A 21,460-nucleotide genomic window follows, 5' to 3' on the forward strand; every position below is an offset into this window, starting at 1 on the left:
CAGGTCAATATGTTTTATTAAGCAACCATGCTACGGGTGCTCCTGCATGATGAAAGCAGTCTGGCACTGTAAGGGAACACGCATTTTTTATTGATAGGAGAGCTCTGGTAACCAATCCTGTTATATTGAGTAGTTCATGAATAAAGAACTTACAGGATGTCTGCAAAAACTGGGAGAAAATCACTTGTAGAAACTTCAGTTTGTTACAAAAAGTTTGTCTTTTCCCTGGAAGTCATCTGCAGTTGACTGAAATGAATAAAGGGAAGGAGTTACTTTGCTAGCACCTGAACAAAGGGTGACGTATTTGCTGAGATCGAGGTTTCACACTTACTGTACATTTTGATTTAAAAAAAAGACTCAAAGCAGTTAAACTAGGATAAAGTCAGAGTTTAGATTGCTCCCATGACCTTAATTCAGTTCATTTTGCTTACAATTTTGAATATAATTTGCAGTTAAAAGATCATATTTAATTAAATTAAAAAACTTTTCACTGCATGTTTGCTTTATTCAGCACAGAAATCTAGATTGCCCATTTACGACTGTTTGCTGTGCTCTGCCCACCTTCTCACATGTCCTGGGCTAGCACTTTCAGTACACACTGTATGAGTGACACACAAGACTTCAGGTGTCACAACTGAGTCACCTGGTCCAGCTGAATGCCAGTGGGATGAAGATGGAAGGAGAATGGGATCTAATAAAATGCTTAACATCAACAGTTTTCTCAAATATATTTCAGCCTGAAAGCTGAGGCCTGTCTTACTTATCTCTTTCTTTCAACCTGACTCCAAAGTGAGAATTTTCTCACTTTATCTTAGTGATCCCCAGCATCGACAATGGGTGGGTACCTCAGGTTGTCAGCATTACCCAGACACATTTGCGGGATGTTTCCAAGGACATCTCCACACCACTGTGACACCTAGCACTGCTGTCAGGTATCCCTTCAGGGGGAAGTGGAAGGCACAGCAGTGTGGCCATCCTCATGGTAGAAACCTCTGTGTTAGTTACTAAGGCATAAACCAGCCCTGTCCTTCCCCACCAGCACATTTCAAGCTTCCAAATGTTCTCACAGTGCTATTTCCAGAGCATCCACTTTACTTCCAATCCTTTTAAAAGTGTAGGTTCCTCAGAGCAGGGACTAGCCTATTTCCATGTTTCAGCACTTTGAAACAGGAATGTTTGTGAAAAGGTAAAATCCACATTACTATTCTTTTTCCAGCAGAAAGTTTAATATATTTGTTTTAGCCCAGCAGCTTATACTCAACTGTCTGGAATTTTGCTGACACAATGAGAATCTTCTGAAAATGGATAACAATTTAAACACATGAAAATTCACTTCTTTGAGATATTAACAACAATAACAACAAAGGAGAGAAGTGGGTTCTCAAAACTGACATACGCTAAGAAATGGCCTGAATCTCACCACAGAACTCTTTCTATGCAGCTAAGACCTCAGAAAGAGTTCAGAACACTGCGTAATGATAAGCACAGAAGGGCTTTATCACGTATATGAAATATTGAATGAGAAAAACTGCATTCACAAATAACAAAAAATATATGTGCCTCATGTGGAAACCTTTGTAACTGCTTTGAGATATTCATATTCACACTTCTACAGTAGTCAAATGAAAGAGAGCAAAAGAAAAAAAATAATAAAAATACTTATGTTTGACCACCAAACTGAAAAAAAATATAGTGAATAATTTTAACAATAAATAGATACACTTAAAAAAGGAAATGGAAAAGAAAAAAAGTTTTTTTTCCTTCTTAGATAGCTTTTAAATTATTATGGCAAAATATTTCAGATGCTACAACCAGTGAAATATTTGTAGCCTAGATTGCTTCTCAGTAAATACAGTTTTGTCAATCTGCTCAGGTTGACCCTTATACACTTTGGCTAGAGAATGCTGTCATTTACACAGGTGCAAGTTTCTAGATTTACACAGGTGTGATAGAAGAATTTGGCAGAGTTTTGCTAGTTTTAAACTTTAAAATATTAGATCAAATGTCATAGTTTTACCAAGTTTTAATATATTTCTGTGCTGATTGCACTGTTCCACAGGTGCTGATGGAACAAAGAATTTTGCAGAGTCTACCTGTAACTTACTAACCCCTCTGCCTGAAAGCAGTGAATCCAGGACCACTACACTTAAAATCTCCATGTGTCTTCTTAAAAAGCGATTCATTTATTGTTTAGTACTCTTTTCATCATAAATACTCATTTCTGAAACAAAAAAGCAAACTGCTAAATACAACCTACTTTCACAACTATTCCTTGTTGTTTAATCTGTATAGCCAGCATCCCATACAGTACTTTTATACAAAAAGCAGAACAATATTTTTTTAAATCAGAAAAGTTGTTGATGAAACTGCTGTACACTGACAGGACAAACTAAAAGCAGATAAGGTATCTTAGAACAATTTTAACATCACTTTACATTTACTACTTTTCAATTTACTCACATCCCTTTGTAGCTTTTCCAAGCTTGTTTGCTATATCTGAAGCAATAGGTACGTGCCAATAGGAATGATTTTAGTTTTGATTCAGATCCGAGATCTTCTAGTCACGCTAATCTGTGTGGCTCTCTAAAAGACTGCTAACCAAACATGCAACAAGGGAACAAACTTGCAGATTCTAAGTGTTCTGCAGATGATCTTCAGCTGTTTGGTCAACTCCAAATTCTGTAAGTGATTCAAACAGGAGAAATAAAAGGGAGAGCTTAGTTGGAGTGAGGTGTGCGCACATTAAGTTTCACTTGCTTAAATGAGGCAACACAGGTATCAGTCCAACAAACTCACTGCTAAACTCACACCATAATGAAGGAATCAGACCCAGAACAACTTATTCTCAGATGGTGATATAGCTGTGATTTTTTTTTTTTATTTGTGTTTTTGGCTTTAGTTTGCTGTTTTCAAAAAATCAGAATGTGATTTAGGAATTAAGAGGGGAGGTAGAAATCTAAATATGAGAAGAAAAAAAAAAGATAAATTTAATGGGTCATTCTCTTCACAGAAATTACAGTGGATTGCTCTTTCTGGATTTAACAGTAGAGGCATGGGAAACTTTAAGATGTCACAAGTTTGTCGATAACATTTGAACATATGATTAGCTTTCGTGAGCTGTCTTTAGAAACCTTATATTTTTTCCCCCTACACCTTGCCCAGAGATCCTACGTGCTTTCCTTCCCCTGAGGTTTTGGAAAACTTAAAATGTTGCTTTGACAAAAATCAAGGATGTGGACAAGTTTTTTTTTCCTGTGTGATGTCACTTTTCCTACTCTTCATAAGCCCCTGCAAAGAAGGGAACTTATCTGAGGATTCTTGCTCCAGACACAGACAAACAAGGGAAAGTGAGAAGCACAAAGGAGTATCAAGTTTCAGATACTGAACAGCCACTAAGAGCTGAGAACCATGCCGCACACCAGTCCCTGCAGCTGCCTGGAGTACATGCTGCTTGTGCTCTGTATCCTGAAGGCTGCAGTCAGCTTCCCCAACTCCTCTCCACTGCTGAATCCCAGCTGGGGGAACGGAGATCAGCTGATGCACTTGTATACTTCTACAGAGAGGAACAGCTTCCATCTTCAAATCAATGCTGATGGCCACATCAGTGGTGTTCCTTACCAAACCATTTACAGTAAGTAACTTATTACGGACCCTCTGTCTTCACGGGAGTAGGGGAGGGCTAACAAGAGTTTTGCTTTCTCATTACCTGTAGAAAATTTCATCTTCTTGGATGGAAAGCAAAGAGAGGAGCAGAGCTATGGAATCAAAAACGTAGACAATTATAACACTAATTTTGTTTAACAAATAATTTTCTTCAAAGAAATATAACAGGTGAGGAATATCTATCTTTGTTGAAGATAACTAAAGTTGTGTGGTTCCTGTGATGCTCTGCAAGCAAAAATTACCTGAATTATCCTTCATTTCATGATTTTACCCACAGTTTCCTGTGGAATTTTTTATTAGTAGTTGATGATGACATATCCCAAAGAACTACTTTCCACTGCAGTGATAGCATTGTACTGAAAAAAATCACCACAGCAGTTGTGAAAACCTGATTATGGCAATAAAACATTTTGGGGTGGAGATATTCTAACTACTAAAATTATGTCATTTTCTTCCAAGTGTATCAGTACTACTTTTTACTGAAAATTGGTTTATAAGAGAAACTATAGATATGTGTATTTAATGCAGATGCATGGGAGAATCTCAGTTGTGCATAGAATGTGGGTAATTAAGCATGCAACAGTTGATAAAATGGGGGGAAACTGTGAAAGTCCAGACTGTAATAAATGAAGTGCTAAGCCTTTGGAGTTCATCAGAAGTAATCGTTCCCTTTTGTAACAGAAGGTTCTATCATAGTTTATTTTCATGAAAAATTCAGGAATTCTTTGCTGGATACCTGCCTGAACATATTAGCTAGTTTAAAATAAATAAATAAATAATAAAATAAAATAAAAATAAAAAGGTGTAGTTTGGCTTGGTTTTGTTATAAATCGTTTTTTTTAGGACATGAAGTTCTTAGATAGGATTCCAAAATTACTTATCTTTTAGCAGTAGCTATGCATACAAGTAGCTATGCGTCATAAAGTCATTTTTATTATTACTGCATAACATGTCCTTCATCCACACAATTATACTTAATAAGCGCATCTTGTGATACTTGTGCAAAATAATATAAGGAACAAAAGACAATTTTAGAAGTTTAATTTATCAAAGAGAAAAAATAATCAAGTTCCCCTATTTCTCTTTTAAGGAATTACTGATGAAACACTTGTAGGAATGTCTCCTCTGTCTTAATGTCATTTTTCCTGTATATCTATGGGTTTTATAAAATTTGTTTTTAGGCATGTTGGGCAATAATCAGGGAGATGCAAAAGAGAAAACAGCCAGTAAAAAATCATGTCTTGCCATATCTGTCATGAAAAAAATCCACATATATTTGGAATGCTCACAGGAGGGGTTGAAATCAAACAGTTAATAGGGTCATGAAAGGGAGGGTGACTGAATTTCTGCCAGGTCACCACACTACCACTACCACTGAGATTTCAGGTAAATAGAAAGTCCAAAGTGCTGCTCAGGCTGGGAGGAGGCTGGATGTGTGCAGCCCTCCTGGGTAGGGACTAAGGGTTACAGGGGATCCACAGTCTGTTTAAGAAGATGACAAGACATCTACCGTGGTCACAGATCAAGGAAAATTACTTTTCAGCTTTTACTTAGCACCAATAAACCTGGTCTTGGAGTACTATAAAAAACTCTGTTTGAGATGGATGTGGAAAAATTGGAACTGTTCCAGAAGAGAGTTTTCAGGATAGTCAGTGGCCTTGAACACAAACAATTTTGGAAAAGGTTGAGGGAGATAAGTTTATTTAACGTACTAAAAAGTAGTTTAAAGTGAATATCACAGGGCAGTTGCTACAGGCAGTCATAAAGATGAGGCAATCAAACTCCCTCTGGTCATGGCCAGGAACAGAAAAAAGGAAAAATTGGCCCAGAGTGGGGCTTGGGGCTTCAATTGGGGATGTTAGAAAAAAAAATTATTTGGAATGTTAGTGCAGCACTGGAACAAGGCATCAAGAGATGTAGTGGCATCTTAACTCTAGGAACTTTCCAAAGATCAAACAAAGCCACATTGAACCTGATTTAGGGTGCACAGTAGTCCTAAATGACATAGAAGATGAGTTCAAATCCATTAGTCAGTGTGTGGACCAGTAAGGCAAGAGTGTGGTGTCAAATGGGATTCTGGATTTGACATATTTGCTTTCTCAAACAGGTGCCCTAATGATCAAGTCTGAGGGTGCTGGCAGCGTTATAATCACAGGTGTGAAGAGTGGACGCTACCTATGCATGGACATGAAAGGAGACATTTTTGGATCGGTGAGTTACCTTTACAGGTAACAGGCACAGGCACAGTCTGCTACATACAACCCATTTCCTCAGCTAGGGCAAATCTGTACAACTACAGCAGTAGGATGTAGATATTAGCAAGCTGAGAACCTGCCACTTAGGTTAAACTTTCTCCTCTTTGATTGTACTGAATTGTAGAGCTGATAAAGAGCTCATCTGAGTTCCTGCTGGAATATATGAAAGCAGAAAGAGATCCAATGTGATCTTGTAATCTTGCTGTGGTATAGATTCACAGTAGCTCAAACAGTGTAGCCCTCTGTTGAAAGCAGTGTTGGCTCAATAACACCTCTGTTGAAAATTCCATATTGGATTAACATGAGTTGTCTGAGTTGCAGACCTGAAGATTGGAAAACACCTTCTGCAGGATCTCCACTGTCTTTTCCTCTTTAACAGGTGCTTGTCTTTCACCAAATCCCTTTGTTGACAATTGTCTTTTTATTTTTTTTTTCTTCTCTAAGCATTATTTCAGCCAAGAGGACTGCGTGTTCAACCAAAGAACACTGGAAAATGGATATGATGTGTATCAATCTCCCAAGCACAATTTTCTGGTTAGCTTAGGCAGAACTAAGCAAGTTTTCTTCCCTGGTATGAATCCACCACCGTACTCCCAGTTTTTGTCCAGGAGAAACGAAATCCCGTTGTTTCGATTCAACACACCTGAACCCCACAGAAACACTAGAAGTGCAGATGTTGATCCAATGGATCCTCACCAGATCCTGGTCCCACAGAGAAAGGTCTCTGCAATAGAGTCTCAGCTGCAACTGCAAATGGACTTTTCCCATGTGCCCAGAGAACCCATGAGAGTCAATCAGAACGATGTGGTCAACCCAGATGACCCACACGCTATGATGGATGCCAGGAGATATGCTAGTCCTCGCTTTTACATTACAAGATAATGGCAACCACTTGCAAATTGATGACATGAATGAGTGCCTAAAACACTCAATCTGATTTCTAACCCTCAGGGTGGCTGCTAGAAACCTGAAGGACATTGGAAAAAAAAAAAAATTATTTCAAATTTTGTCCTTATGCATGAGGTTTACTGAAAAAGGGTGTTGCACTCTGCTTTACTGGAAAGACGATCCATTTTCAAAACGAATAATAGAAACCAAATATTTTATGGTCTGAAATACCCTTAGTATGCATAAGTGGAAAACAGAATTCACTTGAATGTAATGACGAACTAGTGTTATGTTACTGATGTGTCTGGAAGAAGACTTGAGCCCTGCAGGATTTGAAACTCCAGCAGAGGCAGAGAATCTTCTTACTAGCTCACTTGCAAGCACAGCAGACTAACTGACTAACAGTGTGTTTTTTATCATATAAAACTTGCTATATATATTCTTAGGTGTTGAGATTGGAGCTTCAGTCTCTTTTCGTGCCTATAGGAGTCAAAAAGTGACCACTCTGGTGACAAAAAAAGCGGTGCACAAAGAAAACTGGAGTAGCTGACAGGGATCAAATGGCCTTGTGTAAACAGTCATTTCTGACACCTATTGAATCCAAGCTGAGGTTTGGAAAAAGAGAAGTTAAGTCTCACCGTTCTCTCAAGTTCTCTGTCACATCTCTCTATTCATTTAATTATAGCAACACAATATAGAAATGCAATATAGAAACATTCATTAGTTTTGCATGTTTCTAACCCAGAGAGAAGTTCGAGGATCAGTATATACCAAATAGGCTAGTTTGTTTTGCCCAGTGTTGAATTCTCCAAGAAAAAAAAGCCCCTGGATTATGTCTCATAGGTAAATTATTAATAGTTAATGCAGACTCACATCTAATGAGTAAAAAATTAGACATGCCTTTAGAAAAGGAGCATCTAAGTTTGACATCAAAGTTTTTATCTAATTCTAAGCAGACATCAGATGCTTTATGTCTATAAGAGTGAAATGACTTTAATATTATCAGATTTCTAAATGTTGACAAAATCTAGGCATCTAGATTGACATATGTCATGGGTAAGTTAGTTACCAAAATGTAAACTCCATGTATACATTTGAAGTTTACCAATTTTTAACTAAGATAAGATATTTGCAGAGTTGTGTTTTTCTTTATAATTTAGGTGAAAAATGGTTAAATTTAGTAGAGCTTCACTGGTTTTAATGGAGATGCATAGAAGATTCAGAACATTGTATACATATTTAGCACTTCTCCTTTATTTCATCTGCTTGTAGTCATATATTCCTGGAACTTTAAGTACATGTGATTCTGAACAAGTTCTTGATATACTTCAGCAGAAATCAATAGCATTAGAAATCAACAGACAGAGAAAATTTCAGCATGGCAGATATGTGAAAACATCTTTATATTTTTGGTGTGTGCTCTTTCTTCCATTTTATTTAATAGCATATTTAACAGCATGACACCAGCCCGAAAATGAATGTTTCATCCAGCCTTTTTCATAGAAATAGCACATAAGATGTCAGGCTAGATTCTAGTTTTCCTCTTCCTACTATTTAGTGAAGTAATTCACTGAAGCCACTGAAGTTGGAATAGTGTTATAGTATCAAAAGTAAGGCCCACTGTGTTGTTTTCATGGAAATTGCTGAATATTCACTGCAGAGTCTGTCCTGCTGACAGCATTTTAAATAATCTACACATACATATATAAATACATAAAATATCTTTTCATCTACAACCTCCAAGTAGTTACGTTAGAATAACCACACTATCTGATTCTGCTGCTATAAAAGTTTTGCCAGATAGTGCAGTTCTTAATTCATACAGGATTAGCATTGGACCAAGTGTTATGTCTCACAAATTATTTATTATTATCATGTTTATAATTAGTTTTTAAAGGAGAGAAGTTATTCTAATGGACTGGGGAATTGCAGGTGAGGAGGATAGCTATGTGTTTTCTTGCTTATTGGAAATACCACAAGAGTTTTTACCTTGTTGCCTATACAGTGGGAAGACATGATTTTATGTTCTAGTTTAATAATTTTATTTAATTCCTTTACCATTGTTGGCTTTCTCTCCTTGAGAACTTTCTACTGCAGTTACACAAGCAGAAATTTTTTCTGTGCTCCACAGAGTTCACTAGGACACAAAGTCAGCAGTCCTAAGGAAGTTTGAATCATGAAAAGTTCTCTCTCAATCCATATTAAGCTTTGATGACAAAAATCTCTAAGGTCAAAACTCTATAATATCTCTATATCAGTGCATAAGAAGACAAGAAGTGTTGCTCAGAGATTTAATCCTTGTGTGTTGAATGAATGCATGGTAAATTTTGCATCAAAAACACATTTCCAACTATAAAGAACTTTATCAAAAGTGTCAGGAGAATTATTTTTTCAATGGAGATGCTGGCCATCACCAGCTAGTTAGAAAGCATTACTTTTTAAATATTGCAATATTTATTTATTTATTTGAGTGGGTCTTACGTCCCACAGAATATTTATAAATATTTATAACAATGAATTGTGGTGACTATTATAGCGATTATTATAATAAAAGTATCAATAAATATTTCTTTCGCTAGAAATGGCTGATTTTGTGTTCATTTTGTTCATTTGGGCCCACTGTTCCAGAAGAACTTGCATGAACAAGCAGTATTACTTGTTCCTGAAAATGTGTGTCCTACTATCCTCTGTGATTCTCAGCTTTAAATATTGAGGATTCCTGGCTGTTTCATGCACCACACCTGAAAACTAGGTGAAATATGATGAGAAAAACAAAGCCTTAATAGGTCTAAACAGATTTTGAAGGGATTATCACATCTACTGGCATCTGCTTTTTCAACAAAATAGCAACAGAAAACTACTGGTCTAGCAGTTCAGTCTTGCTAGGAAAAGTGATTCTGGCATCAAGGTCTTAGGATTAGGCAAATTACTGTTGCTGCTATTTATATTACTGCTATATTCTAACCCCACTTGTATTGCTGTACTCAGGCTTTGTTTTGCAGCAGGCACATCATGGATTAAATAAATTGAACATTTCTTTCCCATAATGGTCCCCAGGCCTACAAAGAACCTAACAGAGATCTTCAAAATGACTAAGTGCCCTTGGATCTGACAGATTGTTTCCTCGGAGTGCTCCCTCACCATGGGTAATCTATTGTGCTCTGTACAGTACAGTCAGTGTTAGTGAAAGCCATTAGTAGCATCTTTCACATCTTCCATGGTTTCATTACCAAGAGAAATATCATATTATTAAGTACCACTTAGTACTGCTGCATTTGGTGGTATGAAGATAGTGAACTTCAGTGAGTGAATCCTGGTGAACAACAGGTTGGTCATGAGCCAGCAGTGTGCCCTTGTGGCCAGGAAGGCTAATAGTATTCTGAGTACGTTAAAAGGAGTGTGGCCAGCAGGTCGAGGGAAGTGATCCTCCTCCTCTGTTCTGTCCTGGTGAGGCTGTATCTGGAAGAATGTGTCCAATTTTGAACTCTCCAGTTCAAATGACAGGGATCTTCTAGAAAGAGGGCGATAGAAGTGATTAAGGGCCTGAAGCATCTCCTGTCTGAGGAAAAGTTGAGAGACCTGGGTCTCTTCAGCCTGGAGAAGATAAGGCTGAGAGGAGATTGCATCTCTGTCTACAAACACATAAAACATGGGAGTCAAGATGATGGAGGTAGGATCTTTGGTGGTGAGCAAACAGTTGAACAAGGGGCAACAGGCAGAAATTGGATCACTGGAAGTTCCATATTAATGCAGGGAAAAACTTCACTGTCAGAGTGGTAGACCACCGGAACAGGCTGCCCAAAGAGGTTGTATAGTATCTGTATCTGGAGATATGAAAGACTGACATGGACACCCTCCTGAGTAACCTGCTGTTGGGAACCTGTTCTAGCAGGGGGGATGGACTTGATGATCTCCAGAGATTCTTTCCAACTTCTACAATTCTGAGATCCTGTGATTAGTACAAAGGCAAGAGCATGGCTGATACTGGCAAAAGACAATCAAGGAAATCTATACTGTTCCTGTGCTTTTCTAAAAGCAAATATCTTCAAATGAAACAAAACTAAACAAGCAAACAAAAGCAACTAAAACCTTCATCCCTATCTCAGGGCCGAACAAATTGTAGGAAAAATAAACAAAAAATTAAGTGACTTTTTGCTAGAAGTGTCTGTAAATAGTGTCATTAAAGAATGATACTTGAGCAGCAATATGAATGATGTCCAGCTTAGGGCATGAGAAAGGCTCAAGGGCATGAGAAAGGTTTATTTAGCCAAGAGAAGAGAAGGCTCCGGGGAGACCTTATAGCAGACTTCTAATATGTAATAGGACTTAGAAGAAAGATGCAAGGGAATTCTTCAACACGGAGTGCTGCTTCTTACTCTCTCTGCCATTCACTGTGAGACTGCCCCACAGGAAAATCTAAACCTCCTCTGACTGCCCTTGCTGCTCATACAGCAGCGCTTACCCCTTAGTTTTACATTTTTGTTACATGATATCATATGGAATAGAATATCCCTTTGACCAGTTTAGGTAAGCTGTTCTGGTTTTGTCCCCTCCCAGCTCCTTGTATTCCTCAGCTCCCTAGCTGGCAAGACAGTATGAGAAGCTGAAAAACTGAAACCTCCTTGGCTCTGTGCAGCACTTCTCAGCAACAATTAGAAACAACAGTGTGTTATCAACATTGTTTGTTTTTTTCTCCTAAAGCATCATATTAGACACTATGAAGAAAATAAACTGTTCCAGCTGAAATCGGGATGATATCTACTCTTTATTCCATATAATTTACATCACTGAATCATAGAATGGTTTGGGTTGGAAGAGACCATTAAGATCATCTAGTCCCAACCCTCCTGCCACAGGCAGGGACACCTCCCTCTAGAGTAGGTTGCTCAAAGTCTCATCCCGCCTGGCCTTGAATGCTTCTAGGGATGGGCCATTCACAGCCCCACTGGGCAACTTAGTCCAGTGTGTCACCACCCTCACAGAAAAGAATTTCTTCCTAATATCAAGTTAAAATCTACCCTCTTTCAATTTAAAACCATTTCCCCTTGTCCTGTTGCTACCTGTCCTCATAAAAAGTTCCTTCCCAGCTTTTCTGTAAGCCCTCTTCAGGTAATGGAAGGCCGCTACAAGGTCTCCTTGAAGTCTTCTCTTCTCCAGGCTGAAAGGCCCCAACTCTCTCAGCATATTCTTGTAGGGGAGGTGCTTCAGCCCTCTGATAATCTTTGTGGCCCTCCTCTGGACCTACTCCAACAACTTCATGTCCTTCTTGTGTTGGGGGCTCCAAAACTGGACACAGTACTCCAGATGGGGTGTTATGAGAGCAGAGTAGAGAGGCAGTCACCTCTCTCTATCTGCTGGTCACACTTCTCTTGATGCGACCCAGGAAACAGTTGGCCTTCTGAGCTGCAAGCTGGCTCATGTTGAATCTCTCATCAATCAGCACTCCCAAATCCTTCTCCTCAGGGCTGCTCTCAAGCCATTCTCCACCCAACCTTCCTGCTTAGTGGATGAAGGTAAGGCTGTAAATGAGGTTCACCTGGACTTCAGTAAAGCCTTTGACACTATCCCCAACAACATCCTTGTGGAGAAGCTGGCTGTCCACAGTCTGGATGAACATACACTCCACTAGGTGAAATACTGTCTGGATGGTCGGGCCCAAAGAATTGTGGACAGTGGAGTTAACTCTAAGTTGGCAGCCAGTCACGAGTGATATCTCCCAGGGCTCAGTACTGGGGCTGCTTCTATTTAATATCTTTATTAACGATCTTGATGAAGGGACTGAGTGCACCCTCAGTAAGTTTGCAGATGACACCAAGCTGGGAGGGAGTGTTGATCTGCTTGAGGGGAGAAGGACACTGCAGAGGGACCTGGATAGACTACATCAATGGGCCAGAGTAAACTGTGTGAGTTTCAATAGGGCCAAACGTCAGATCCTGCATTTTGGTCACAACAACCCCAGGCAACCCTACAGGCTTGGGAGGAGTGGCTGGAAAGCTGACTGATGGAAAGTGACCTTGGTGAACTGATAGACAGTTAGCTGAATCCGAGCCAGCAGCGTGCCCAGGTGGCCAAGAAAGCCAATGGCATGCTGGCTTGTATCAGGAACGGTGTGGTGAGCAGGACAGGGAAGTCATCCTGCCCTGTAGTCGGCATTGGTGAGGCCTCACCTCGAGTACTGTGTTCAGTTTTGGGCACCAAAAAGGACATTGAGGCACTGGAGCATGTCCAAAGAAGGGCAACAAGTCTTGTAAAAGGCTTGGAGAATATGTCCTACGAGGAGAGACTGAAGGAACTGGGGCTGTTCAGTCTGGGGAAGAGGAGGTTGAGGGGAAACCTTATTGCTCTCTTCAAATACCTGAAAGGTGCTTACAGCAAGAGGAGGGTGGTCTCTTCTCACTGGTGACAGGACAAGGAAAAAGGCCTCAAGTTGCATGAGAGTAAGTTTAGATGTAGATGACATCAGCTGCTCTTGCTTTATCTACTGACACTGTAACTCCATCATAAAAGGCCACCAAATTTGTCAGGCATGACTTGCCCTTGGTGGAGCCATATTGGTTACCACCAATTACCTCATCTTTATTTTCCATGTGCCTTAGTAGGACCTTTGGGAGGATCTGCTCCATGATCTTGCCAGGCACAGAGGTGAGACTGACTGGCCTGTAGTTCCCTGGATCTTTTTCTTTTTCCTTCTTGAAAATAGGGGTTATGATTCCCCTTTTCCTGTCAGTGTGAACTTCACCAGACTGCCACAACTTTTCAGATGGCAGCTTGGCAACTTCATCTGCCAGTTCCCTCAGAACCTGGGGAAGGATCTCATTGGGTCCCATGGATTGAAGCACCTTCAGTTCTTTTAGATGGACTTGAACCTCATCTTCACTTCTAGCAGGTAGATCTACCTTCTCCAAGTTCTTATCATTGCTATCTGCAGCTTGGGTGGTGTGGCTAAAACCCTTGCCTGAAGTACTGCATCCAGATGTGGAGTCATCAGTACAGGAGGGACATAGACCTGTTGGAGCCTGTCCAGCGAAGGGCCACAAAAAATGATTTACAGAATGGAACACCTCTGCTATGAGGACAGGCTGAATGAACTGGGGCTCAGCATGCAGAAGAGAAGGCTGCGAAGTGACCTGATAACAGACTTCCAGTATTCAAAGTGGAGCTAAAAGAAAGGGACAGAATTTTTAGCAGAATCCGTGGTGATAGAACAAGGGGAAATGGCTTCAAGGGTAGATTTTGGTTAGATATAAGTGAGGGTGGTGAGGCACTGAAACAGGTTACATGGTGTTGCAGTTGATACCCCATCCCTGGAGGCTTTCAAGGTGAGTTTGGATAAGACCCTGGGCATCCTGATCTAGCTGTCCCTGTTCATTGCAGGGGAGTTGGACTAGATGGCCCTCTTCCAACTCTAAGGATTCAACAATTCTATGATTTGTCATAACAGTCCTTCAGGGCAGGAGGAATGATGCACCATGTTCAATTGCTGCATGCTGAAGCTGGTTCTGATTTAATCAGAACTCATTATTCTTTAATTTGTGTGATTTTTACTGTAATACCATTGATAAGGCATATAGCAACCACAGTAAAAATGGCAAACGTTTTTATGTAGCAATTAACATCATATGATTCAAATTATTGGCTGTTCTCACCTAAAGAGAACACCTTGAGGTACACATTGGAAGTCTCCATCTTTCCACGTTATACATCAATGCACCCAGGTCCTTGAGCATAAACAGTCCCACAAAAAGGCTTGCCTTTGCCTGAGGCAGGAATAACCCAGACTGTTTTGCCCAGCATGTTTTTCATGTGCATTACGGGGACTTTATCTTCTTCTACAATACACAAGAGGTTTGATTGGGCAGGACTAGCTTGACTGGCAGATCTATGGGTGTTGAGTAACCAGTTGGCTTTAGCTAAATGTGTGCCCCAATGTTTGAATGTCCCAGGACCCATTGCTCTCACTGCAGTCTTTAACAGTCCAATGTATTTTTCAATTTTCCCAGACTGGTGCATAACAGGGGATGTGATATAACCTCTTAATGACATGCTTTGTGGCCTGTGTGTTTTGGAAATGAATCCCATTATCTGACTCATTTATTTCTGGGGTATCTTGTTTTTCAAGGCCCAGGATAGTATTTTTGGGAGTGGGATGGAGCATGGGATATGTTTCCAGTCATCTGGTGGTTCCTTCCACCATTGTAAGCGAATGACATTTGCCATGGCAAGTTTGTGGAGTGTGATTTAATCAAGCTACCTGACCTCCCCTTATTTACATTTCAGCCATTGTCATCCATACCAAAGAGGCTTTATCCACTTGGCTTGCTTAACCTCTGCAAGTCTCACATTCATAGATAACCTGTGCAATAGGATACACCCCTTGATCCCAAGTACATCTATTGGTTGCTTCTCTTCCTTGATGGCCTAAGATGTCATTGATCCACCAAGCTAGAAATAATTCACCTTGACATTGAAGTGGCTCTGATAGATCAGGACTGACAATCCTAGCAGTCTGATCCACCCTACTGGTTATTTTTATGTTCTTCAGTGGCATGACTCTTGAGTATGTGGGCATCTATCTACATGACTTAATTTTATAGAAACATTCTCTATCTGGGCAGTAGTATCTTCCTTTCCATAATGTAGTAACTCATTAATTTGTCTCTGCACTGAGAGCTGTTCTGCTTCCATTGCTGTAACAACTCCCATAGGACACTTGTCACTAGTCATGAATCAGTACAGAGGTAGAACACTGGCCGCTGCTCATGTTCAGCAATATCTAAAGCCAGATGGACGGCCTTCATTTATGCAAACTGGCTCAATTCAGCTTCTCCTTACATAGCTTCTAAAACTTGTCTTGCAGGGCTGTATAGAGCAGATTTCCACTGCCAGTGCTTTCCCACAATATGACAGGATCCATCAGTGAATAAGGCATATTGCTTCCCATTCTCTGATAGTGTTAAAGAGGCTTCTGTTTAACTGACTGTTTAACATGTGTGACCTACTCTTCTGGTGATATTCTGAAATCTTTGCCGTTGAAGTAATCCATGATCACTTCCAAGATTCCTGGGTGACTGGGGTTACCTATTCAAGCCCATTTTATGATCAGTAGAACCCACTTACTCCACATTAACATCAGCTGCATGACATATAGTGGAGACCCTACCTTTGAACATTCAGCCCAGCACACGCAGTAGAGTGCCAAAAGGAGTTGTGCTTCAGTACCAACCACTTCCAAAACACCTTGAAGTCTTTCATATACTGCCAATCTCTATTTCATTTGGAGTGTCATGGACCTCAGTTTCTCTGTATCCCCAACTCCAAAGCCCTGAGGGTCAACCTTGAGTCTCCCTTGGAGCTTTCTGCAAGAAACTCTGGGTGGGACCATTCTCCCTGTCTGTGTTTCTTACATCTCGTCATGCTTGGACTGGCCAACGGCTACTGCTAACTGTTTAATTTGTTAAAATGATTGTTGTTGCTGAAGAGCCGATGTGAAATTGTTCTTTTTCTGAGTCACTTGAAAAGAGAGGGTTTATAGTCAGACTGTAATTCAGAATATGCAAAAACCCAAAACACCTAAGAAAGCTTGTGTTACTTTTTCTAATTGGTGTGGACAAAGCAGTTATTTTGTTTATCACACCTATAGCGATCTGACTATGTACGTCTTTACATTTCATTCCTAAGAACTGGGTTTGGTGTGCATATCCCTTTACCTTACTTCACTTTATGGCAAAACTGGCTTTCAAAAGGATATGGATTATTTTCTTCCCTTTGTCCAAAACTTCCTCTGCTGTACTGTTCCACATCATGAAGCAAAAGCATAGCATCATACTAGACACCCTGAAGAATATCAACTCTGTTACAGCTGAAACCAGGACAGAAGAATAGATTGCCTGGGTTGAAGGGACCTTAAAGGTCATATAGTCAAACCTACCTACCATGGGCGTGGAGCATCAGCTTGCCCAAAGCCCCATCCAATCTAATCTTGAACAGTTTCAGTGATGAGGAATCCACCGCTTACCTGGACAAATTGTTCCTGTGCCTCACCAGCCTCTAAGAATTTCTTCCTAATATCTAATCTAAAACAACCTTATTTTAATTTAAAGCTGGTACCCTTTGTTCTATCACTACCCTGATTTATAGAGAGTCCCTCTCCATCTTTCAAATTGACCATCCTTTGATACTGAAAGCCTGCTATATGGTCTCCCTGGAGTATTCTCCAAGTTGAACAGCTCCAGCTTGGCTTGTCTTCATAAGAGAGATGCTTCAGCTCTTTAATCATCTTCATTGCCCTCCTCTATCTATGTGTCCATTCAAAATGCTCATTGCGAGAAGAAACGTTTACAGGCACAACCATCTGTCTGCTTTCCTCAAGAACAGCCCTTTTCCCACATGCTGGAAGATGCCTGTGTTGATCACCATAGTATTTGGCAGAGGCTGTGGGTACCAGCCAAAAGATGATTCCTCAGTGATCATCAGCAGAGATGGAAGTGGTTTCAAAGTGACTGCTTCAGACCAGCTTTCTCAAGGCAAAACAGCAGGCAATATGGGCACCCACCAGGCAGATATCCATAACAGCTGGGGCCAGGATGGTACTAGTCATGGAATGGTTTGGAATGGACCTCGAAGACCATGTAGTTTCAATGTCAGCCATGAGCAGGGACACTTCCCACTGGAACAGGTTGCTCATGGCCACATTGAGCTTGGCCTTGAACACCTCCAGGCATGGGGGATTCACAGCTTCTCTGGGCAACCTGTTCCAGTGCCTCACCACCCTCTCAGTAAAGATTTTCTTCCTAAAGTTTAATCTAAATCTACCTTCTTCTAGTTTAAAGCCTTGTCCTACTGCTATAGGCCCCTCACCGTATTACTGTAAGTCCCATTAGGTAACATAAGGCTGCAGTGAGGTCTCCCTGGAGTCTCCTCTTTTCCATGTTGAATAACTCCAGCTTTCTCATCCTGCCATCATAGGATAGGTGCTTCATCCTTCTAATCATCTTCATGGCCCTCTTCCGGACACCACTCCAATAGATCTATGCACTTGTCCTGGGAGCTCAGACCTGAATGCAGTACTGCAGTGGGATCTCACAAGAACAGAGCAGAGAGGGACAATTACCTCCCTTACCCTTCCGGTCATGCTTCTTTTGGTACAAGATATAGTTGGCTTTCTGAACTGCAGGCAAACCTTGCCAGCACGTGTCCGGCATCTCATTCACCAACAATCACAAGTTTTTCTCCTCAGGGTTTCTCCATCCAAAGATCACCTAGCCTGTATTTGTACTTGGGATTGCCCCTACCCACATTCAGGACTTTGCATTTGGCCTTGTTGAACTGCATGTTTTATGAGTCCATCTCAGAAACCTGTCAAGGCTCCTCTGGATGGCATCCCTTCTTTCCAGTATGTTAACTACACCACTCAGCTTGGCATTGTCAGCAAACTTGAGGGTTGCATTCAATCCCACTGTCCTACTCATCAACGAAGATGGACTTCAAGCCTCCTTCAGTTTTATGCTTGAGTTCCTCCTTCTATGCTTGAGGTTTGCATTTGTTTTTATTCCTCTCATATAAATCAGTTAAAAATATTTTGTTGCAAGCTTAAATAATCGACAGTATTTTCATAGGTCTTCTAACTTTTCTCCAGAGGTACTCACATTGCATTTGGACAGTGCTTTCTTCTCCAAAGCAGCTGCAGATGCAAGGACAAGAAGCAGATTGGACTAAGATGGCCACTTTAAGAGTCACCAGCTATTATTTCACTTCACTGGGAACTCTGTAATTCTAAGCTGTTCTTTGGTAGCAATCTTTCACAGGGTGAAGATGATATCCTTAATTTGAATTAATAAGGATTCACTCTCTTTTTCTATTTTTTATCTGATTCTATGCTTTTTAAAAGACAATAGATTCTCAAAGAAAATCCACAGTTAGGAAAGGAGGAAGGGGCTTATGCAGAAGACATACACTGAAGTTAAAGAGAATACAAAAATCAAAAATATTTCCACACTCTTATTGCACAAGCATGCATGACTTTTCACATCAGGAAATGAAGCCTGTTTTTTGTTTTTGTTGTTTTTAAATAAAGAAATATGCAAAAGCAGCATGAATATAGGATGCTACTCACAGGCCTTAGGCAATACCAGGAGATGAAGATTATGAGGCTACTCAAATACAAGAATCCTAAAGGTCTGTATTTAAAGTTTCTGTCCTTCCAATAGAGAAAGATGGGACATGAAAATTTGTTCACATGGTGTCCCTGACAAGCAACTGAAAGTACAGTCCTGGCACCCTTACTGTAGCACCTGTTAATTTCTGAGCTTTATGTTACTGTTCTAGATCCTAAAGCACGATAATACATATTCCATCCAGAACTTTTACACTTCTTTTTTTCTTTTAATTTTGCAAATCCTCATTAACCTTCCATGTCCATTCTATTTCAAACTGTCAAATTCTTGATCTGAATAGTATCTTACAGAAATCTGAGAATTTGCTTATTAACTTAATTGAGGACCATGCAATTTTGCTGTAGCAAGGGAAAACTCCATACTGCAAAGAGAAGACTGAATAAGACCACAAACCTGTACCAGGAATGTAGGCAAGACCTTGTTCCCACTTTAGCAGTTCCCCACTTTACTTGAATAACTTTAGTGCATAAGCCAGGAGTTTCCTTGTCAAGGTAAGGGCAAAATCCTAGACAGAGCCTAAATGTTTTTAGAAGTGATTTTAAGACTCACGAAGTAGTAAGATTAGCAATATTTCTAAGGTTAACATAAATTTCTATGATTTTTGGTGCTTTACTGAGTTGGAAATCAATTCTATTCATAGCATATAAATGAGATGCAAGGCTTGTATGATTCACTTGCCCAACAGTGAATTTCACTTGTTGTTAGCTTTTACAGTTGGCAAAATGTGTAGGAAGGCACAATTTAGAAAGAACAGTTTTCCTAAGTTAAGTATTTTCCACTCCTCAAAGGTGACAAAAATTACATGTAGTTCTGCAGGTGCAATCTCATCACCTCTCATACAATAGCATTAATGACTCCTTACCTCGACCAGAGACACCTATCAGGATTTGGCTTGCCTAAATGCAACACCACCAACTACTCATCAAAGGTTTGTACTACCCCAAATTATTCCCTTCTTTTGTTGTTTTCAACAGCTTTCAGCTTGTAGCATCATTACTTTTGAAGCATATGAGCTTGCAGTCTGTAGAAGCTTGTTTCATGCCACTTTTCTAATCCTACTTCTCAAATTCATTATTTCTTCCTCTACATGAAATTTTGACCAACTTAGTTGTTGGTGATGCCTCCTGACATTTCCACATTCCTAGATTTTTTCTTCAAAGTCATTACAAAAAAAATTGCCCTAAGAGGAACTTGATCTCGAACACTACTTCTTACTCATATGTGTGTAAACTGCTTGCATGACTACTTTTTTTTTTTTTTTTCCCTAATAACATTCATCTTTTCCAGCTGAGTTGAGGACTTCCATCATGGCATTGCATTAAGAGTTCAGTTAAAATTCACTTGGTTCTTATTCCACCAGTATTCCCTTGCCTAGGCATAAATTATTTAATCAAAGAACCATCAGTTTGGTTGTGTGAACTACCTATGGTAAAACCTTATTAGTTATATTTCAGGTTTCATTTACTTCTCTGTCTGTAGAACAAACTCCTTCAGAGTTTGTTCTAAAGCTCTCAATGTTATCAATGTTCAGTTCAGCAAGATTATTTTGTCCTCTGTTCTCAAATAAAATATTTCCTTTTCTCTGGTCAGTTTCACACTGTTTGACAGATGTATTTAAAATACTTGCATATACATTTGTAATTTTATATATGCTTTCAGAATTCTGAAATAAAGATTAGTCATTTCCCATGATGACAGCATATAAAATTCAAATTTTTTTTGCTTTACAAGTGGTATGTTTCCTATTTTCATTTCCACTATCCATCCTTATTTATCCTCATGTTCAATACTACTGTAAATGAAGTAATGCATTTTGGAAATAAGGTTTAAAGCTTCTTAATCTCTATTCCATTCACACCCTGTAACAGTTCAAAATTTCCCTTCCTTGCTCTCTAATTTAAATACATACATATTTCAAGATGTTTTTGCTACTTGTTCTATTATGGAAATTCTCATAATTTCATATCTAAGATAGAACTTTATGTATGATACAGCCTTCTCACTGTTATCTCACTGAGATGATTATCCATCTAACTGGGCCTAGAAACCTTCCTCATAATTTTTGCCTATCTAGGATGCAAATTCAAGGCAGTTTTAAAATCTAATCTTTGTATTTTTGTAATTGCCTATTCACACTTTGTATTTTTATCCTTGGGTCCTTATATCACCCTGAGTCTGTATTCTTAAGGCCTCTGCTCTTATCCTCTGTGCTCCCAACAGCCACACTATAAGCTTCTAGTATTCAGGTAGGACATTCAGAGACTCAAATACAGCTTTCTACATGCTAGGGAATCCCACAGATGTCTGCAAGTGACACTAAAGATATCTCAGTACACGAAACTTGCATGAATAGTGCTGAATTTGTCATGCACGTACAGATAATCCACACAGGTTTGCCATAAACTCAGATAACAGGCAAATACCATGCTCACATACCATGCAGATGACTTGTGCTCAAGCTGTTGCTATTTGCCTGGGATT

General features: G+C 39.7%; 1 protein-coding gene across 1 annotated transcript; it reads left to right on the forward strand.

Moving 5' to 3' along the window:
* The first annotated feature begins 3,408 nt into the window (after nucleotides 1-3,408).
* On the forward strand, nucleotides 3,409-9,365 carry FGF23 (fibroblast growth factor 23). The gene is made up of 3 exons (XM_003202575.5): nucleotides 3,409-3,631; nucleotides 5,771-5,874; nucleotides 6,363-9,365. The coding sequence occupies exons 1-3, from the start codon at nucleotides 3,409-3,411 to the stop codon at nucleotides 6,798-6,800; spliced, it is 765 nt and encodes a 254-aa protein (XP_003202623.1). The 3' UTR covers nucleotides 6,801-9,365.
* The last annotated feature ends 12,095 nt before the right edge of the window (nucleotides 9,366-21,460 follow it).

Source organism: Meleagris gallopavo, chromosome 1 (genome assembly GCF_905368555.1).
Source record: "Meleagris gallopavo chromosome 1, MGAL_WU_HG_1.1, whole genome shotgun sequence".
In the NCBI taxonomy this organism is placed as follows: Eukaryota; Metazoa; Chordata; class Aves; order Galliformes; family Phasianidae; genus Meleagris; species Meleagris gallopavo.